The 18806-nt window shown below is 43.3% G+C and overlaps 2 protein-coding genes across 2 annotated transcripts in view; one reads left to right on the top strand and one right to left on the bottom strand.

Annotated features, from left to right (window-relative positions):
- LOC143283647 (UDP-glucose 6-dehydrogenase-like) overlaps nucleotides 1-3326 on the bottom strand; it is an 89795-nt gene extending 86469 nt beyond the window's left edge. Inside the window, exon 1 of the mRNA XM_076589849.1 lies at nucleotides 3265-3326. The gene's annotated coding sequence lies outside the window, so the exon portion shown is untranslated. The remainder of the gene's footprint in view (nucleotides 1-3264) is intronic.
- Nucleotides 3327-8047: 4721 nt separating this feature from the next.
- The window catches only part of LOC143283646 (translation initiation factor eIF2B subunit epsilon-like), a 42050-nt gene continuing 31291 nt past the window's right edge, over nucleotides 8048-18806 (top strand). Inside the window, exons 1-7 of the mRNA XM_076589846.1 lie at nucleotides 8048-8206; nucleotides 9434-9558; nucleotides 11171-11356; nucleotides 13673-13847; nucleotides 16313-16459; nucleotides 17166-17251; nucleotides 18218-18343. Coding sequence (XP_076445961.1) covers nucleotides 8087-8206; nucleotides 9434-9558; nucleotides 11171-11356; nucleotides 13673-13847; nucleotides 16313-16459; nucleotides 17166-17251; nucleotides 18218-18343 — 965 coding nt within the window. The 5' untranslated portion in view covers nucleotides 8048-8086. The remainder of the gene's footprint in view (nucleotides 8207-9433; nucleotides 9559-11170; nucleotides 11357-13672; nucleotides 13848-16312; nucleotides 16460-17165; nucleotides 17252-18217; nucleotides 18344-18806) is intronic.

Here is an 18806-nt window from a genome sequence, read left to right as displayed (position 1 = left end):
GTGTCAAAATTATACAATTTTAAATTTGTCAGAGCATGGGTATGATTTGGTACCTATGTCAAAACAATATAACATTACAGTTGTCAAAGCACAGGTATGGTTGGTATCTGTGTCAAAACTATACAATGGTTAAGTTGTCTGGAAAAAAAAAAAGGTTTGGTTGGCCAGTGCTGTGCACAGTTATATTTTAAACGGGAGTTCTGAAATAATTACATAAATTGATAAAATCATCAGCTTCCGATCTTCAATTCACATTCTCTCTCTCTCTCTCTCTCTCTCTCTCTCTCTCTCTGATTCAATCTAGACACCAAATGATTTTCAGAAGTCGAGAATCAAATAACCAATCTACATTCAGAAATGTATTTCACAGACATTTGATTTTATATAAACATAAAGATGCACACATGACACAAACACAAATACACATAATATATGCAGTACACTGAAACACACACACAGTGACAAACACACACAAAGTCACACACACACACACACACACACACACACACACACACACACACACACAAGCCATGGAGTGTGAAAGGGATCATGGGAGCATGAGAAAACGCAAACGAGAAACGGAGAATTTCTGGAATATGTCTGAAAACACAAAAAGGTTTCAGCTGGTGCCTTTTATTATGACTGGGGGGAAAGGAGCCAGACAGGAAACCGGAACTTAACTGCATTCCCTCTGCTGCAAGTGTGTGTGTGTGTGTGTGTGTGTGTGTGTGTGTGTGTGTGAATTAACTGCATTCCCTCTGCTGCAAGTGTGTGTGTGTGTGTGTGAGTAAGTGCGCGTGCGCGCCCGCACACATGGGTGTGCGTGTGGGTGTGAGTGTGTGCATGTGTGTGCGTATGTGTGTGTCTGTGTCTGTGTGTCTTTGTGTGTCTGACAGTGGTGTGTGTGTGTGTGTGTGTGTGAGATAGAGAGACAGAGAGAGAGAGAGAGAGAGAGAGTGTGTGTGTGTGTGTGTGTGTGTGTGTGTGTGTGTGTTTGTGTGTGTGTGCATGTGTATACTGTGTACAATAATTCAGTGTGTGTGTGCATGTGAGCACACACATGCACTTATGTGTGTCTGTGTGCATCTGTGCCTCTGTGTGTGTGCTGTGTGTGTGTGTGTGTGTGTGTGTGTGTGTGTGTGTGTGTTCTGTGTGTATGTGAGTGTATCAGCACGTATGTGTGTGTGTGTGTGTGTGGGTGTATGTGTAAGTGTGACAATGTATCCTGGGAGCTGAGGTGTGTGTGTGTGTGTGTGTGTGTGTGTTTACATTTGTACACCGGTTGAGTGTGTACAGTCTTTTTTCTATTTCCATTGATAACGTTTTATTTTCGTTTTTCATTTTTTTCATACTTTATTAACTCATCAATTTTGTTCTTTTCTTTTTAATTCATCATATGATTTTTCATCTTATTCTTATTATCATCATCATTATCACAAGTACCATTATTATTCATCTTGTTATCTCTTATTTTTTCAATTTTTCTAAGCTAATGTTTTACACGGACCTAGCATATGTTCTCAAGGCCTGATCATCATGTTAGTTTTATGTGATGATGAGGCATCTGTTGTCGAATTTTTTGCTTTTGTGTGTGTGTGTGTTTTTTTTTAAGTGGATGTGGTGTGGCATAATTCTATGGATCAGTCTGTACACCTTGACACCTTCAAACTGAAACTGAAACAGACTGATCATTTTGAAAAATAGAAAGGGACTGTGACGACACACTTCTCTGCAAAATAAGTTCCCTTTAATGAAGCTGCGACTTACTGATGATTGTAACGGTTCAGTATTGAAGTAACCCTGGAGCCTGGATTCCCAGCCCAAAATGACAAATCATACAATTAAAAGCTGGCAAAATATCACAACAAATTCTCTGTGAACACTCAAACACACATTGATTGATTGATATGGAATATGGATACTTAAATTGTGCCTCTCCTCGGTTGGAGACCAAACTCTAAGCACTTTACAAACACGGGTCATTTGCACAACAGGCTGCCAACCTGGGTAGAGCCGACTGACGGCTGCCATTGTGCGCTCATCATTCGTTTCCTGTGTCATTCAATCAGATTTCAGGCATGCACACATACACACTCAGACAGACATGTAACATTTTACATATATATGACCGTTTTGTTTATTTACCCCAGCATGTAGGCAGCAATACTCTTGTTTTTGGGGGTGTGCATGCTGGGTATGTTCTTGTTTCCATAAACCACCAAACACTGACATGGATTACAGGATCTTTAATGTGTGTGTTCAATCTTCTGCGTGCATATACAAACAAAGGGGTTCAGGCACTGGCAGGTCTACACATATGTTGACCTGGGAGATCGGATAAATACCCACCAGGCAATAAAAAGATTTGAACCCAGGACCTTTAGATTGAAAGTCCAACTCTTTAACCATTTGGCTATTGCACCCATACACACACATACACACATGTTCTCTCCCCATCCTCACTCTGAACACACACACACACACACACACACACACACACTTTCTATCCCCATCCTCACCCTGAACACACACACACACACAAACACACACACAATCACACACACACACACACATCTTCTATCGCTATCCTCCCCCTGAACACACACACACACACACACACACACACACACACACACACATTAATACAATTGCACAAATACATACATACATATGTCCTCTGTGTGTATATGATATTTTCTCCTTCTATACTTGAATCCACATGCTGTTGCCTGGATTGTAACCCTAGACTTCCAAGTACAAAGAAAACAAGACAGTTTTGTTGCCTCTGATCAGTCTCTTATTACATAAGTGTGTGAGTGGTTCCAATCACACATGTTTTCTTTTCCTTTTTCTTCTAAGCTTGTATTTGTGCAGCCAATTTTTCCTTTCACTCAGCAATCTATTTTAGGGTCATATTCTATATTTTAAGGTAAGAAATTCCTTGGATTATATTTCTAACATAACTGTTTTTGTCTTTCCATTCTCTCATTACAACTAGACACGACATGTACTTTATGTCTGACGAAACTATACGCCAGGAAAGCCGACGCCCATTTCAACATTTCGGCAGCCAATCAGTGTTTGGCAATATGACACACTCTTTGTGACTCAATCACAAGCATTCACAGGTGTTTCCACAGCAACAAGATCGATAAATCGATCATTATAAACTAAATCAGCATAGTGAACAACAACAAAAGCACTAAGAAAATCCATCAGGGTACAGCGAGAAGTAAATAAATACCAGACACGTGAATTTCTTACCTTGAAAATTTCAGCCAGTGAAAGTTTCCGTCAGTCAGTGAGAGTGCTGGAGCTTCTGCTTCGTAAACAGGAAGTAATATTAGTTATTTCCCTTTTGCTTTCCTTTCCCTCCCGAGCGTGCAGAGCCGACGATGTTCTCACAGCAAAAAATTGCCCCGGGCTGTTTGGGGGTATCGTCACATTATGTAAAGCCTGCCAGTCTTAGGTGGCGGTCTGGGTGGTAGTCTTTCGAACTCGGAATGAGACGCTAACCCAAGGTCTCATGTGTAGCATGCACTTAGCATACGTGAAAAAACAACAACAAACAAACAAAAAACAACTGAAACAAAACAACACACACACACACACACACACACACACACACACACACACACACACACACAGACCACACACACACACACACACAGATGGGGGGAGAGAGAGAGACGGAGAGAGAGATAATAAAAATAAGAACACAGCAACAATTGGGAGGTTCCTGGCGAAATCTTAAAGTGAGAAAAATATTGATTGTAAGACCCTCCGCACTCCTATCTTCTCTCACTCATTACCCCCCCCCCCCCTTCCCCTTCCCTCCCCCGCAGCCCCCCCCCCCCTCCCACCCCTATACTCCCTCACCCACACCACCCCAAGACCACATGCAAACTGTCAACATCAACTGGCTTTGTACAAACCTTGCAGTTTAGTTACTTTGATTGGTGCGTCCGTCTCTGACCGTCATTGAAAGGAACATCTGTGATTATACCCTGCCTGATAATGATTTTCCTTTTTGTTGTTTTTTTTTGCTTCTGAATGATGTAAAATCGGAAACGAACAGCAGAATTAAAATGAATTGTAAGCGCGACCAAATTTTGATTAGGCAGTCACTGTCAATTGCACAAATAGTCAGTAATGAATTACTGGTAGTGTTAAAAGATGTGACAAACAAACAAAGCATAACAAAAAAGGAAAGAAGAAAGAAACAGCAGTTAACACGGTGTCTCAGCTGCCGCTGGGGTCGGCCGGGAAAGGAATATGGTGGGAAAGCAAAAGAAGATATACCTAGCACACGCACCCCGAAAACCGGCGGAGTATGGCTGTTCAGTATATGGCGGGGTAGATAAAACGGTCATTCACGGTCAGTAGTAAGATTTTATTGGTCTATGTGAGGGTGTGTGTGCGCGTGACTGAATCCTGATTAGCTGAATGACACAGGAAACGTATGACTGATGAGCGCCCAATGGCAGATGTCAGTCGGCTCTACCCAGGTAGGCAGCCTATTTTGCAAATGACTTTGAGTTAGAGCTCGGTCTGTGACTGAGGATAGGAGCCATTTCAAGTATTTATAATTCATATCATATCGATGGAATGACAAGGAAAATGTGCAAATCGGCATGTGTAAATGACAGAACGGGAACGTCGCTGTGGTGAGGGAGATGAAGAGGCAGAAGCTGGGAGATTAAAACAGAAAATGACGTCATTGATAGAAGTGGAATGACAGCAACCGTGGACGGGTCGACCGACTGAGCCACCAGAGGGAAGAATCGTTTAGAATTAGTAACAGAAAGAGGATTGAAGTTTTTAGTTTTGTTTTTTGTTTCAGTTTCTAAAGGAGGTGTCATTGCATTCGGACAAATCCATATACGTTATACCACATCTGCTACTGCTAGGCAGATGCCCGACCAGCAACATAACTCAACGCGCTTAGTCAGGCCTTGAGTGCATGCGTATATATAATCATATGTAGTTCTTTACTGTCGCGATTACATCACATTTTTGACCTTTTGTTTTTCTTTCCGATTTCGTGTACCTGTGTGTGGATGGGTTTGTATAAACTTCGAACGCCTGTTGCTTTTGTGTGCTTGAGTTGCATATTGTGTCATTTCTTGGGTTTTCGCGTGTTGGGTTTTTTTTCCCCCCATTAAGTTGTACTCAGGGCAGCCGGGCAGCTGAAATTTTGAAACTGGTTTTTAGAAGGCAGACGCGCGGTAGAGCTCTCAAAAAGTAACATCCATGTGGATGTTCTGTGTGTGGCAATATGTTTTGCCCAGTTTTGCACAACACTTGTGTGTGTTGAAGTCGGCGGGTTTCCTGACACACCAAGTCCACCACGGGGAACAATTTAAGTTGTTCCATGCCTGTTCCTGTTCTTGGTATTTTTCTTTTCTGTCTGGGTACGCTGGGACCGCAGACTGGCAGCGTCCCTTCGCCAAACTGTAACGGCGTCCTGAGTTGAGCGCGGACACTACATCCCATTTATTCCCTTTCGCCCCACCAAATTGTTTCCCTTTTCCCGGCCAACCACGCCCCTTTGACCCTCCCCCAACAACGCCCTTTCACCCATCTTCTCATCGTTCAACTTCATCTTGTGTGGGACTTCATCCCTTCAGCTCTTCCACCAGCCCTGCGACAGTGCCGCTCACCGTCTGCGGTCAGGGGTAGGTGGGAGAGGTCAAGACTTGTGGTTGTCCCCTCCCGGCCTTATTCTTTCCCTCATGCTCCAGCTTCGGAGGGAGAGCAGAAAGGATGTCCATTGACTTTCATCATCAGCCGTCATCTGTCACTCGGGATCCAAGTGTGTGTGTGTGTGTGTGTGTGTGTGTGTGTGCGTGCGCGCGCGCGCGCGTGCATGTGCTTTGATTGCATGAGTGTTGTATGCCATACTTTGTAACAGTATATTTTTCTTTGGGGTTTTTCTTTATTGTCATTTGTTTGTATTTGCAATTGTTTGTTGGGGAATAAAACTTTATTCAACTTTCCATGTTCCTGATTCCTTCTGTGTGAGAAGGTAGGTTCCGTCCCAGGAGGGTCGGGGCGCGACATTTACCAGTCTGAGTTGATTTCTTCTACAGAATTTTGCCAGCGGACAACACAAGTTTATGTTGCCATGCCGGGTTCTTATTCGGTGTGCCAAGTGCGCGTTTTATCCGAATTACTAGACGCCGTTTTTCAGTGGGGAGAAATGGCGAGACTAAAAATGTGGGATTCGAACCCAGACTCTCAAGCCTTTGTACTAGCAGACTCGTGGGTAGGAACTGAATGGGAATGTAAAGGGTGGGCACTGGGAGGAAAAGGTTGGAAAAGGAAGCTATATACAACAAATCGAAGGGATGGGTAAGCAAACTGAAGCCGGCCGAGGTCACGGTAAAATGTCTGGGAGAGATGAGACCAGAGCCAGTGAACGGGAAGTGAAACGGCAACGTGACAGATGACACAAATATAAAATGAAGTAAGAAGGTGAAATGGTTCAGTCTGGTACAAATGCCATTTGCCAGTACCACGACTGAACCATTTCACCTTCTTACTTCATTGTCAACGGTTGACAATAAATGGGTCTGGCATTTTCTTTATTGTTATACAGGGTAGTTGCCGGATGGAACAGCTTGCCAGACAGTGTTGTCACCGCCCCTTCCCTGAACTCCTTCAAGACAAGGCTAGACAAATATTGGGAGAACCATCCAGCTAGGTTCTCCCCTTCCTGTCTAGAGTAATGGACTCACAAACCAGTGACCAAACCACAAATGCGCAAAGTCGTAGGAACAACGAACAGGCAAATAAGCCTCAATCGTTGATCAAGTCAAGTCAAGTTATTTATAGTGCAGCCGATACTCAGTGGAGCGGACAACATCAAGGCTGCAAACAATCTGTAATGCACATTAAGATCCAAAGAGTTTTTTGTTTCTCAAACAAGGTTGCAAAGGGGTCAGCTCTATGTTCCCTCAGCTCTATGTTCCCTCGGCTCTATGTTCCCTCAGCTCTATGTTCCCTCAGCTCTATGTTCCCTCAAGTCAAGTAACATGTCATGTCAAAGTGACCAGTGGTAAGCAAGACTTGCGTGACATTGTAGTTATGTCTCACTGCGTGTAATTGGATTCCGCATACTCCTCTGTTTGTCTGTCTTTTTTTCCTGCCTGTATTTCTGTATGTATGTCTGTCCATCCGTTTGCTCTCTCTCTCTCTCTCTCTCTCTCTCTCTCTCTCTCTCTCTCTCACGTCATTTTCATTATAAATTCACGCTTGACCACTGGTCAGTTTAACCATTGCTTGACCACAGGTCATTCTGACCATTGCTTGACCACTGGTCACTCCGACCATTGCTTGACCAATGATCATTCTGACCATTGCTTGAACACTGTCACACTGACCATTGCTTGACCACTGGTCACTCTGACCATTACTTGACCTCTGGTCATCATGTAACTTGAATTGAGGGAACATAGAGCTGAGGGAACATAGACATGCTCCCGTTGCAAAAGCATTTACACGTTCGAAGTGTTTACCTTCAGGACTCAGTGATGTTCAACAGTCTTTTTCGAAGAACCATTATAGTGTATCACCAATCATCAAGTTCTGAACACACACACACACACACACACACACACATGTGGCCCGGCCCAAGTCATGCACAACAACAGTACTCCTCCTATTTGAAAAAAAAGTCTACAGCTGCTCCTACTAATACCATGCTGATACTGCGACGAAAAGGGCCCGGGGGGCATATTTGGTGTGTGGACACGTACAGCATGTTACGGTCTCCATATCTCCCTTCACGGTTCCTGATTTCTCTTGATAATTTTGATATCATGAACTTTTACAGTTTTGGAGGAAACCGGAAGTTGATTCCCACCCACCCCCCGGCCTTTTTACAGTTTTTCACTAACCAACACATTCACAAAAAAACATTTAGTCACAGAATTCTGTAATTTGAGTTTGTTTCTTTTTTTCCTCCGATAATACGGGGAGGGTGGTTGTGGTGGTGATTGGGGGTGTGGGGGATCAACTTCCGGTTTCCTTCAGGTTTTGTTACAGAGAGTTATCATTCATTCATTTTCAAGAAACAACAAAGATGGCTCCTAAAGGGAAAGGCAGAGGAGATGACTTGAAGCAAGAAGATATATTACAAGCTGTTGTCGTAGCAGATAGCTTCAATGTTAGATTTGGACCAGTTACAGAGAAAAAGCCAAGGGTTTGTATTTATCGAAAATTAGTTATATTCTTGCACAAGCTTTTCATTTGTACCAAGCAAGTTGTGTCAGCACACGTGAACACCATTCAGCTGATGCAATGAAATCAAACAACGAACCGAATATCGCTGAATTTTCAATACTGTAACAAAACTCGAGAACATACAATTATCATATGCAGTATTACGTGTGTAATTTATTTTTTGTCTGATGCCATATGTAATACATTTGCAAACTTAATAGAACAGCTATACTACAGAGTTGATGTGATGTGTTCGTGTCAGAGATATTCACCGACTGTCACTGGCGTCAGGGAACATGCGTTAGTTTACTTAGTTTCAGTCGAAACAAAGACACTGATAAATTTATATCTGTATGATATATTGAGCAAACAACTAACCCAATAGCATATGCCAAGTTGACAGAAACTCTTTGCAAACTTAAACTAAGTTTTATTATCACAAATATACAATCACACAATCACTGGTGCAGTAAAAGTTAACAAACACCAAACGTTTACAGTCCCTATGGTAATAAGCACTAATTTATTTATTTGTTTATTATTTATAATTGGAATTATAATTTTGATACTACTTCAGTTACTTAATGCCAGTTGACTGACATGAATGCAGAATATCATGACATATGATAACATGATGAAACACTCATAAGTTTAAACAGATTGTAAAAGCGCATAATGCCTCATTGTCAGCTTTCACTAGTTTAAGTCTATTTGAAATGAGTTAATGATTTAATGATTATTTCCCGTACAAGTCAGCAGAGCAAATAAACAAAAGTGTTGAGAGCTGAAAATTTCCTTTATATATGTTATTGTTGATATTTCACACCCATAGCAGTGTTATTTACTGTTTAAATGTTTTCTACTTTATTGCCTCAATGGATACTTTATCATTCTAATTAACAGGATTATTACGTGTGCACACACTTGTTCATATGCAGTATACTTGATGCATGTATGTTTATATACATTATAGATGCCACAGATTTCCTGCCTGGGAAGTGTGAGCATCAGTCTGCATTATTATTGTTGTTGTTGTTTTTGTTGTCGTTGTAATGCATGCATGTTTGTATACACATAAACTAATTGTAAATGCCATGAGCTTCCTGCCTGGGAAGTGTCAAAATCAGTCTGCATTATTATTGTACTTTTTGTTTTTTGTGTTGTTCTTATTATTATTGTTTTACTTTGTTGTTGTTGTTGTTGACAGGCGTTACTGCCCTTGGTGAATGTTCCCATTCTGGACTACACGCTTGACTTCCTGGCCTCGCAGGGTGTGCAGGAGACCTTCATCTTCTGCTCCCACCTCTCCGGGGACATCCGAACACACATAAAGTACGGCAGCACCCGGCACATCCCTTTGCAGGGCTAGGGGGCTAGGATGTGGGGAAAAGGATTGGGGGGAATGGTCTGCATTCTAGTCCCCCTAAAGACATGTTTACTGTTTCTGGGTTTGGAGGGTTGTGTTTAGCTTTATTATTGAAGGTCATCTGGTTTTGTGAAATTGTCTATGTAATGACCTGAGAGACAGAATGTTTGGTCTTAATTTGAATTTTCTCCAGCCTGATTTTAGTCTGTGTAAAAGTAATGACTGTTTATTTCCTTTTTTCTTTTTTTTTTTTTTTTTTTTATAGACATTGTAAAAGTGTTCAATCCACTCATGAGGTTTGTGTCTATTAGAAGAAGAAAAAAATCTCTAAAAATACAGAATACAGTCTTAGACTGAAATTTTGAGAACTTACCTACATTTATAGAAATTAGAATGTATTCAGTTAATGCAAGATCTTAAGAGTCAGTCTTGTAGTTGTACAGGCTGGTTAAAGATAATAATACTATTCATTTTTCAGAATACATTTGACTTGTATGTCGTCAGAATCAGATCGGCAGTCCCTTTGTTCATACAACCATCCAAAGTACCTTTGTTTGCATCATGAATAATTTAATCTTTTTCCTTACCATAAATCAGTCCTGCAGGTCTGTTCTTTGTTAGGGCTCACGTGTATCCAGATATGTAGGTAGTGTTTTATGTGTATGATCATCTTATGTCGCCATCCTGGCAACCATACTCCAGTTTTTGGTGGTGCACATGCTGAGAATATCCTCATGTTTCCTTTATAGCTGATAACCCACCAAACACTGACATGAATTATGGGATATTCAGTATTCAGATTCAGTCTCCTGGATGTGTATAAACATGAACGAGGTTCGAATGCTAGCAGGTCTATTTACATGTTGACCAAGGAGTTAAGAAAAAATCTTCTCACATGTCCACCAGGTGTCGACATAGACCCTCAGATTCAAAGGTTAAGCACTTTAACGGATTGGCTGTGGTACTTGTCACAGTGATCTCAAATGGGAGGACTGAGAATCTGTGGCCTTTAATTCCTGCTGTCATAATGACGTCAGTTTCAAGTCCTTTTCTGCTTCTGTGTGTGTGTGGTGAGTTTGTGCCAAAAGTTCTCGGTGTTTGCAGGACATGGTGGAGGCCTCCACTCTTGAGGTGGTGCTCAGTCTGAGTCCATGATGGAGTAGTTATTCATCATCATCAGTTGTGGGCGTAGTAGGTGGTGCCCTGTTGAGCCAGAACCTGAACTGCTGAACACCACTGAAGAAATCCAGCAGCAGTGCAGGGTCGCCTCTGGTGTCTGGCATTATCATTATGGCAGCCTAACACTGATTTCCTGTGGAGGACATCGGGCGCTTAGATTGTGACAGAACGAGACTGCGTCGTGTAAGGGGAATTTGGAATGATGAGCATGGAAGATTCAGGAAGTTTATAAGACACAATGAAACATAAAAATGTGTGTATGCTCTCTGTGTGTGTGCGTGTGCTCTGTGTGTGTGTGTGTATGTGTACGCTCTGTGTGTGTGTGCGTGCTCTGTGTGTGTGTGTATATATATGTGTGTATGTGTGTGTGTATGCTCTGTGTGTGTGCGTGTGTTGCAGGGAGTCACGGTGGGGGGAGGAAAGGAGCACGATGACGGTGAAGGTGGTGCTGGCCGAGGGCAGCAGCTCCATGGGGGACGCACTGCGCGAGATCCACGCCCGCTCCCTCGTCCGCAACGACTTCTTCCTGCTGAACTGCGACACCATCGCCAACGTCGACCTCAAACAGCTGATGCAGGAACACCGGTAAGGAATGCAGCCACCTAGTGGTCACTCACGTGTCTGTCTGGACAGAGAATCTGAGCACATTGGGTGGAATCCCACACAACACTGGTAAGAAGGCGGCTCAGTGGTCGTGTGTCTGCCTAGAAAGAGAATGTGAGTGCGTTGCATCGAGTCCCACACAACGCCAGTAAGAAGGCAGCTCAGTGGTCGTGTGTCTGCCTAGAAAGAGAATGTGAGTGCGTTGCATCGAGTCCCACACAACACTGGTAAGAAGGCGGCCCAGTGATCACGACATGTCTGCTTAGAAAGACAGTGTGATTGCATCAAGTCCCACACAACACTGGTTAGAAGGCGGCCTAGTGGTCACAACATGTCTGCTTAGAAAGACAGTGTGATTGCATCAAGTCCCACACAACACTGGTTAGAAGGCGGCCTAGTGGTCACGACATGTCTGCTTAGAAAGACAGTGTGATTGCATCAAGTCCCACACAACACTGGTTAGAAGGCGGCCTAGTGGTCACGACATGTCTGCTTAGAAAGACAATGTGATTGCATCGAGTCCCACACAACACTGGTTAGAAGGCGGCCTAGTGGTCACGACATGTCTGCTTAGAAAGACAGTGTGATTGCATCAAGTCCCACACAACACTGGTAAGAAGGCCGCCCAGTGGTCACGTGTCTGCCAAGGAAGAGAATCTGAGCGTATTGCCTTGAGTCCCACACAACACTGGTAAGAAGACAGCCCAGTGGTCACGTGTCTGCCCAGAAAGAGAATCTGAGCATATTGCATCAAGTCCCACACAACACTGGTAAGAAGGCCGCCCAGTGGTCACGTGTCTGCCAAGGAAGAGAATCTTGAGCCCATCGGATGGAATCCCACACAACACTGCTAAGGTGGTGGCCTTATGGTCAGTCACGTGTCTGCCAAGAAAGAGAATCTTGAGCCCACTGGATCGAATTCCACACTTGACAGTTAAAATCTCCCCCTCCGCTAGACCTTTGAGTGGTGGTTTGGACCACCTCAAACAGCTGATGCAGGAACATAGGTAAGGAGGTGGCCTGGTGGTCATGAATCGTTTGGGCATTGGGTCGAATCCCACATTCGACAGTTATTTTCTATCCCTCCGCTAGGCCTTTTAGTGGTGGTTTGGACGCTAGTCATTCTGATAAGATGATAAAGTGAGGTCCTGTGTGTAGCATGCAGTTAGCACATGTCAAAGAACCCACAGCAACAAAAGGGTGGTTCCTGGCAAAGTTCTCGAGAAAGCTCCACTTTGAAAGATAACTTGTAGGTAATGAATAAGCTTTTAAAACGTTGACTTTTTATCAGTAAGCATGTCAACAGTTTCCAATTTAGAGATAATAAAGCATTCTTTTATCTTCTTGTCTGCTGCAGACAGAAGATGATATGTGTAGAAGCATAGCTGATGGAAGATAATGTGTGTAGTAGCATGGTTTATTGAAGATGATTTGTGTAGAAATATGGTTGACAGAAGATAATGTGTGTAGAAATATGGTTGATGGAAGATAATGTGTTTATGGTTGACAGAAGATGTTAATGTTTGTAGAAACATGGTTCACAGAAGATATATATGTGTATAGAAACAGTGTTGACAGAAGATATTATGTGTGTAGAAACAGTGCTGACAGAAGATAATGTGTGTAGTGTAGGAACGTTATGTGGTTGACAGAAGATATGTGTGTAGAAATAGGGTTTACAGAAGATAATGTGTGTAGTGTAGGGATGTAGTTGACAGAAGATATGTGTGTAGAAACAGGGTTTACAGAAGATAATGTGTGTAGTGTAGGGATGTAGTTGACAGAAGATATGTGTGTAGAAACAGGGTTTACAGAAGATAATGTGTGTAGTGTAGGGATGTGGTTTACAGAAGATAATTTGTGTAGAAACAGGGGTTGACATAAAATAATGTGGTAGAAACATGGTTTGTTGCAGAGATGGTGTGAAAAGATCAGGTCATTGGTGCTGATGTGATGACTTGCTTTGTTGCAGAGATTGGTGTAGAAAGATCAAGTCATCAGTGATGGCGATGATGTATTTGTTGCAGAGATCAGTGTAAAAAGAAGTTAACAGTGATAATGATGACTTGTTTGTTGCAGAGGTCAGTGTAAAAAGATCAAGTCATCAGTGATAACGATGACTTGCTTGTTGCAGAGGTCAGTGTAAAAAGATCAAGTTATCAGTGATAACGATGACTTGTTTGTTGCAGAGGTCAGTGTAAAAAGATCAAGTCATCAGTGATGATGATGACTTGTTTGTTGCAGAGATCGGTGTAAAAAGATCAAGTCATCAGTGATACGATGACTTGTTTGTTGCAGAGATCGGTGTAAAAAGATCAAGTCATCAGTGATGACGATGACGTGTATGAAGCTCAACCCTCAGGATCGCATGCGGTGTACAGAGGACAACATCTTCATGGCCGTCGACCCTGTCACACAGCAGATCTATGACTACCAGCGAGTGACGCTCGACAAGAAGATCAGAATTCCCCTGGTGCGTTGGTTTGTGTGAGTTTGTGTGCGTGTGCATGTGAGTATGTGTGTGTGTGTGTAAGTGTGCATGTGGTTTACGTGTGTGTGAGTAAATGTGTGTAATTGTTCTTGGATTTTATGTTTGTTCAGTAAGATTGATACAAGGGAAAAAAAGTGAGGGGGTTGCGGGGGGGTGGGGGGACAGTGGGAAAGGGGAGGTTGAAGGGTGGGTGGTAGTATAATGAACCGGATATAGGAGATATGGCCTGAATGTGTAGTGGATACTAGTTCACTGCCCTGTGGTTGAATGTATAGTGGATACTTCTTCACTGCCCCTTGGCTGAATGTATAGTGGATACTAGTTCACTGCCCCATGGCTGAATGTATAGTGGATACTAGTTCACTGCCCCTTGGCTGAATGTGTAGTGGATACTAGTTCACTGCCCCTTGGCTGAATGTATAGTGGATACTAGTTCACTGCCCCATGGCTGAATGTATAGTGGATACTAGTTCACTGCCCTATGGCTGAATGTATAGTGGATACTAGTTCACTGCCCCTTGGCTGAATGTATAGTGGATACTAGTTCACTGCCCCATGGCTGAATGTGTAGTGGATACTAGTTCACTGCCCTATGGCTGAATGTATAGTGGATACTTCTTCACTGCCCTATGGCTGTGGGAACTTAAACATTTTTATCTAGATGGGTGTGCTTGCTGTGTACAGAGCCAGCACCCATGGTCCTGCAGTGAAAGGGTTAATCATGTTGTGACCTGGTGGCTGTGGAAGGGGTTAACCATGTTGTAACCTGATGGCTGTGGAAGGGGTTAATCATGTTGTAACCTGATGGCTGTGGAAGGGGTTAACCATGTTGTAACCTGATGGCTGTGGAAGGGGTTAATCATGTTGTAACCTGATGGCTGTGGAAAGGGTTAATCGTGTTGTAACCTGATGGCTGTGGAAGGGGTTAATCATGTTGTAACCTGATGGCTGTGGAAGGGGTTAATCATGTTGTGACCTGATGGCTGTGGAAGGGGTTAATCATGTTGTGACCTGGTGGCTGGCTGTGGAAGGGGTTAATCATGTTGTGACCTGATGGCTGTGGAAGGGGTTAATCATGTTGTAACCTGATGGCTGTGGAAGGGGTTAAACATGTTGTGACCTGGTGGCTGTGGAAGGGGTTAATCATGTTGTAACCTGATGGCTGTGGAAGGGGTTAATCATGTGACCTGGTGGCTGTGGAAAGGGTTAATCGTGTTGTAACCTGATGTCTGTGGAAGGGGTTAATCATGTTGTGACCTGATGGCTGTGGAAGGGGTTAATCATGTTGTGACCTGATGGCTGTGGAAAGGGTTAATCGTGTTGTAACCTGATGGCTGTGGAAGGGGTTAATCATGTTGTAACCTGATGGCTGTGGAAGGGGTTAATCATGTTGTGACCTGATGGCTGTGGAAGGGGTTAATCATGTTGTGACCTGGTGGCTGGCTGTGGAAGGGGTTAATCATGTTGTGACCTGATGGCTGTGGAAGGGGTTAATCATGTTGTAACCTGATGGCTGTGGAAGGGGTTAATCATGTTGTGACCTGGTGGCTGTGGAAGGGGTTAATCATGTTGTAACCTGATGGCTGTGGAAGGGGTTAATCATGTTGTGACCTGGTGGCTGTGGAAAGGGTTAATCGTGTTGTAACCTGATGTCTGTGGAAGGGGTTAATCATGTTGTGACCTGATGGCTGTGGAAGGGGTTAATCATGTTGTGACCTGGTGCCTGTGGAAGGGGTTAATCATGTTGTGACCTGATGTCTGTGGAAGGGGTTAATCATGTAACAGTATGGCTGTGGGTGCTGTTGTCAGAGCCAGCACCATGATTCAGCAATGTAAATAATATTATAACCTTCTTTGTAGGCTGCGACTCCCACGTTCATTCCTGTGTACACAAGTGGGCTTTTATGTGTTTGACCATTTTTATCCCTGCTATGTAGGCAGCCATACTCCGTTTCTGGGGGCTATGTATGCCGGGTATGTTGTTGTTCCCATAACCCACAGGATGCTGACATGGATTTCGGGATCTTTAATGAGGGTATTTGATCTTCAGCATGCGTACACACACAAAGGGGGTTCAGGCGCTGGCAGGTCTGCACATCTGTTGACCTGAGAGATAGAAAAACTCCTCCCTTTAGATAACTCACCAGGTGCTGTGACTGGGAATTGAACCTGCTTTAACCACTCGGCTGTTGTGCCCATCACAGTGTAATCTGATGGCTTGTAGAAGGGGTTAATCATGTTGTAACTTGAGACATGTTTTTTAAACGCGAACACGCTTGCGTGCTAGGGGTGAGAGAGCAAGTGGCGAAGGCGAGGAGTACATGCGCAACAAAACAAAGGCGGTGCAGGAAGCAGGTTTCATCCTCACCATGTGGAAAAGTTGCTCTTAAGGCAACCTAGCCTTGACTGAGGAGGTGTGACCTGGTGTGTGTGGTGGCTGTGTGCAGGGAGAGCACCAGGACATGGTGCTGCACCAGGACCTGTTGGACGGCCAGCTGTACGTGTGCTCCCCCATGGTGCTGCACCTCTTCACCGACAACTTTGACTACTGCACCCTGGACGACTTCATCCGCGGCATCATCATCAACGAGGAGGTGCGGCCCTCTGCTTTGGTTTGGTTTGGTTTGGATGGGGTTTCTGTTGTCATGGTGGTGGTTGGTGTTTGGTTTGAGTGATCTTGAACTGTTCAACAATACACATGATTACAGTGCAAACAGTGACCAAGGAGCATCAACAAGCTTAAAGCTTATACTAACTGTGCTCACACGTTGCACTTCAATTTTAACGTGACGGTTGATGAACCATATTACCATTTGTATCAAATGATTTATTCATAAACAGTAAGTAAAGAAATAAAACAAATGAATACACAAATAAGTACAGTAATGCTACTGACACTGTTTGGTTTTGAGTTTATGTATATGCATGTCTGTATATATTTGGAAGAAAAAAACAACATCACACACATCACACGCGCACACACACACACACACACCCACACACACACACACACACACACACACAGAGATATGTATCTATCTATCTGTCTATATATAGAGAGAGTGAGTTCATACAGAATCATTAAGTCTGGAAAAATTTGGAAGAAAGAGAACCATTTCCATGGCAGGAAAAGTTTTGTTAAAAACAACATGTTTTGCTCTTCAGGCTCTGGAAAAGTGATGGAATTTGAGTATAACCCTTAACCACTGCCATTCAGCAAAGAGCTCAGTTCATGTTAAAACTGGAACCCTGTTACTGCTAAGTATCTGACTTTCACAATGTGATGTTGAACTGTTTCAGATTTTTGGCAACACTGTCCATGTGAATGTGCTGAAGAACAAGTATTGTGCTCGGATCACGAACCCCTATATGTATGACATCATCAGGTAAATGATCACCACCTCCTATATGTATGATGTCATTGGGTAAATAATCACTTCTGTATGCTTTTACAAACACACACATGCATGCACACACACATAGTTTATTGTGTCTGTGGTAAACAGATCACATGAAATTATGTCTTGTTTCATTGTCATTGGATAGTCTAAATTGTCCCCAGATAATGAAATGGTTACAACATATCAGAACAAAACATAAAAGAGATAATCTCCAACCAGTTAATTTCATTTGAAATTGCTGATTCCCTGACACATGGTTCAGTTGAAATGCTTCTGTAATTTGACCTGCAGATATTAATGCACTGGGTTTTTTTTGGGTTTTTTGTTTGTTTTTAAGAAAAAAAGGGTGGTGATATGCATTCTCTGAGGAGAGCACCCTGAATTTTACAGAGAGAAATATATTGTGATAAAAAAACAGTACAGTACAGTAAAATGTTAGTATTTTCTGGTTGTTGACTGCACTGTTCTCATTAATCCATTTTCTTCCTTTTTATCCATGCACACACATGCCCTCCCTTACATCCCCCCCACCACATAACATGTGAACAGGTGAAAAGATTATTAAAGTGAAAAGATGTCCAATTAAACACGGATGCAGAGGCTTGCCATGGCAGAACTGGTCAGGTGTTAGATTTCTGATCCAGTGTTGACCAGTGATAAGTGTTGGAGGCTGTATTCCTACATAGTGTGGTGGGCTTGTGAATGGCACTTTGCTCCGATTTTCCTCTCTCCACCAGTGTGTGAATGGGTACCTGACTCGGTTGGGGAAGGATAAAACAGCGGAAGATTTGAACACTGCCTTTCCATGCCGAGCCCCAGACCCGGTCAATATGAATTCACTGCTCTGATGGCTGTTAAAGGTTATGGGACCTAGGGCCCTTTTGATAGAGACTTGCCCCCATGAACTGATTAGTAAATGAATGAATTTCTTGCCGCTGTGTGGTGTGTCAGCCAGGACATCATCAGCCGTAAGACCCAGCCCATCAGCCCCAAGCTGATCATGGTCAACAACAGTGACGAGGACATCGAGTGTCGGGAAAAGAACATCTACCTCAGTCGTGACGTCACCTTGGCCAGGTAAGACTGTAGGGAAAAGAACATCTACCTCAGTCGTGATGTCACCTTGGCCAGGTAAGACTGTAGGAAAAAGAACATCTACCTGAGTCATGACGTCACCTTGGCCAGGTAAGACTGTAGGGAAAAGGACATCTACCTCAGTCATGACGTCACCTTGGCCATGTAAGACTGTAGGGAAAAGGACATCTACCTCAGTCATGACGTCATCTTAGCCAGGTAAGACTGTAGGGAAAAGAACATCTACCTCAGTCATGACGTCACCTTGGCCAGGTAAGACTGTAGGGAAAGGAACATCTACCTCAGTTGTGATGTCACCTTGGCCAGGTAAGACTGTAGGGAAAGGAACATCTACCTCAGTTGTGATGTCACCTTGGCCAGGTAAGACTGTAGGGAAAAGGACATCTACCTCAGTCATGACGTCACCTTGGCCAGGGAAGACTGTAGGGAAAAGAGCATCTACCTC

This window comes from Babylonia areolata, chromosome 7 (assembly GCF_041734735.1).
Source record: "Babylonia areolata isolate BAREFJ2019XMU chromosome 7, ASM4173473v1, whole genome shotgun sequence".
Lineage (NCBI taxonomy): Eukaryota > Metazoa > Mollusca > Gastropoda > Neogastropoda > Buccinidae > Babylonia > Babylonia areolata.
This window is presented reverse-complemented; position numbering and strand designations above follow the sequence as displayed.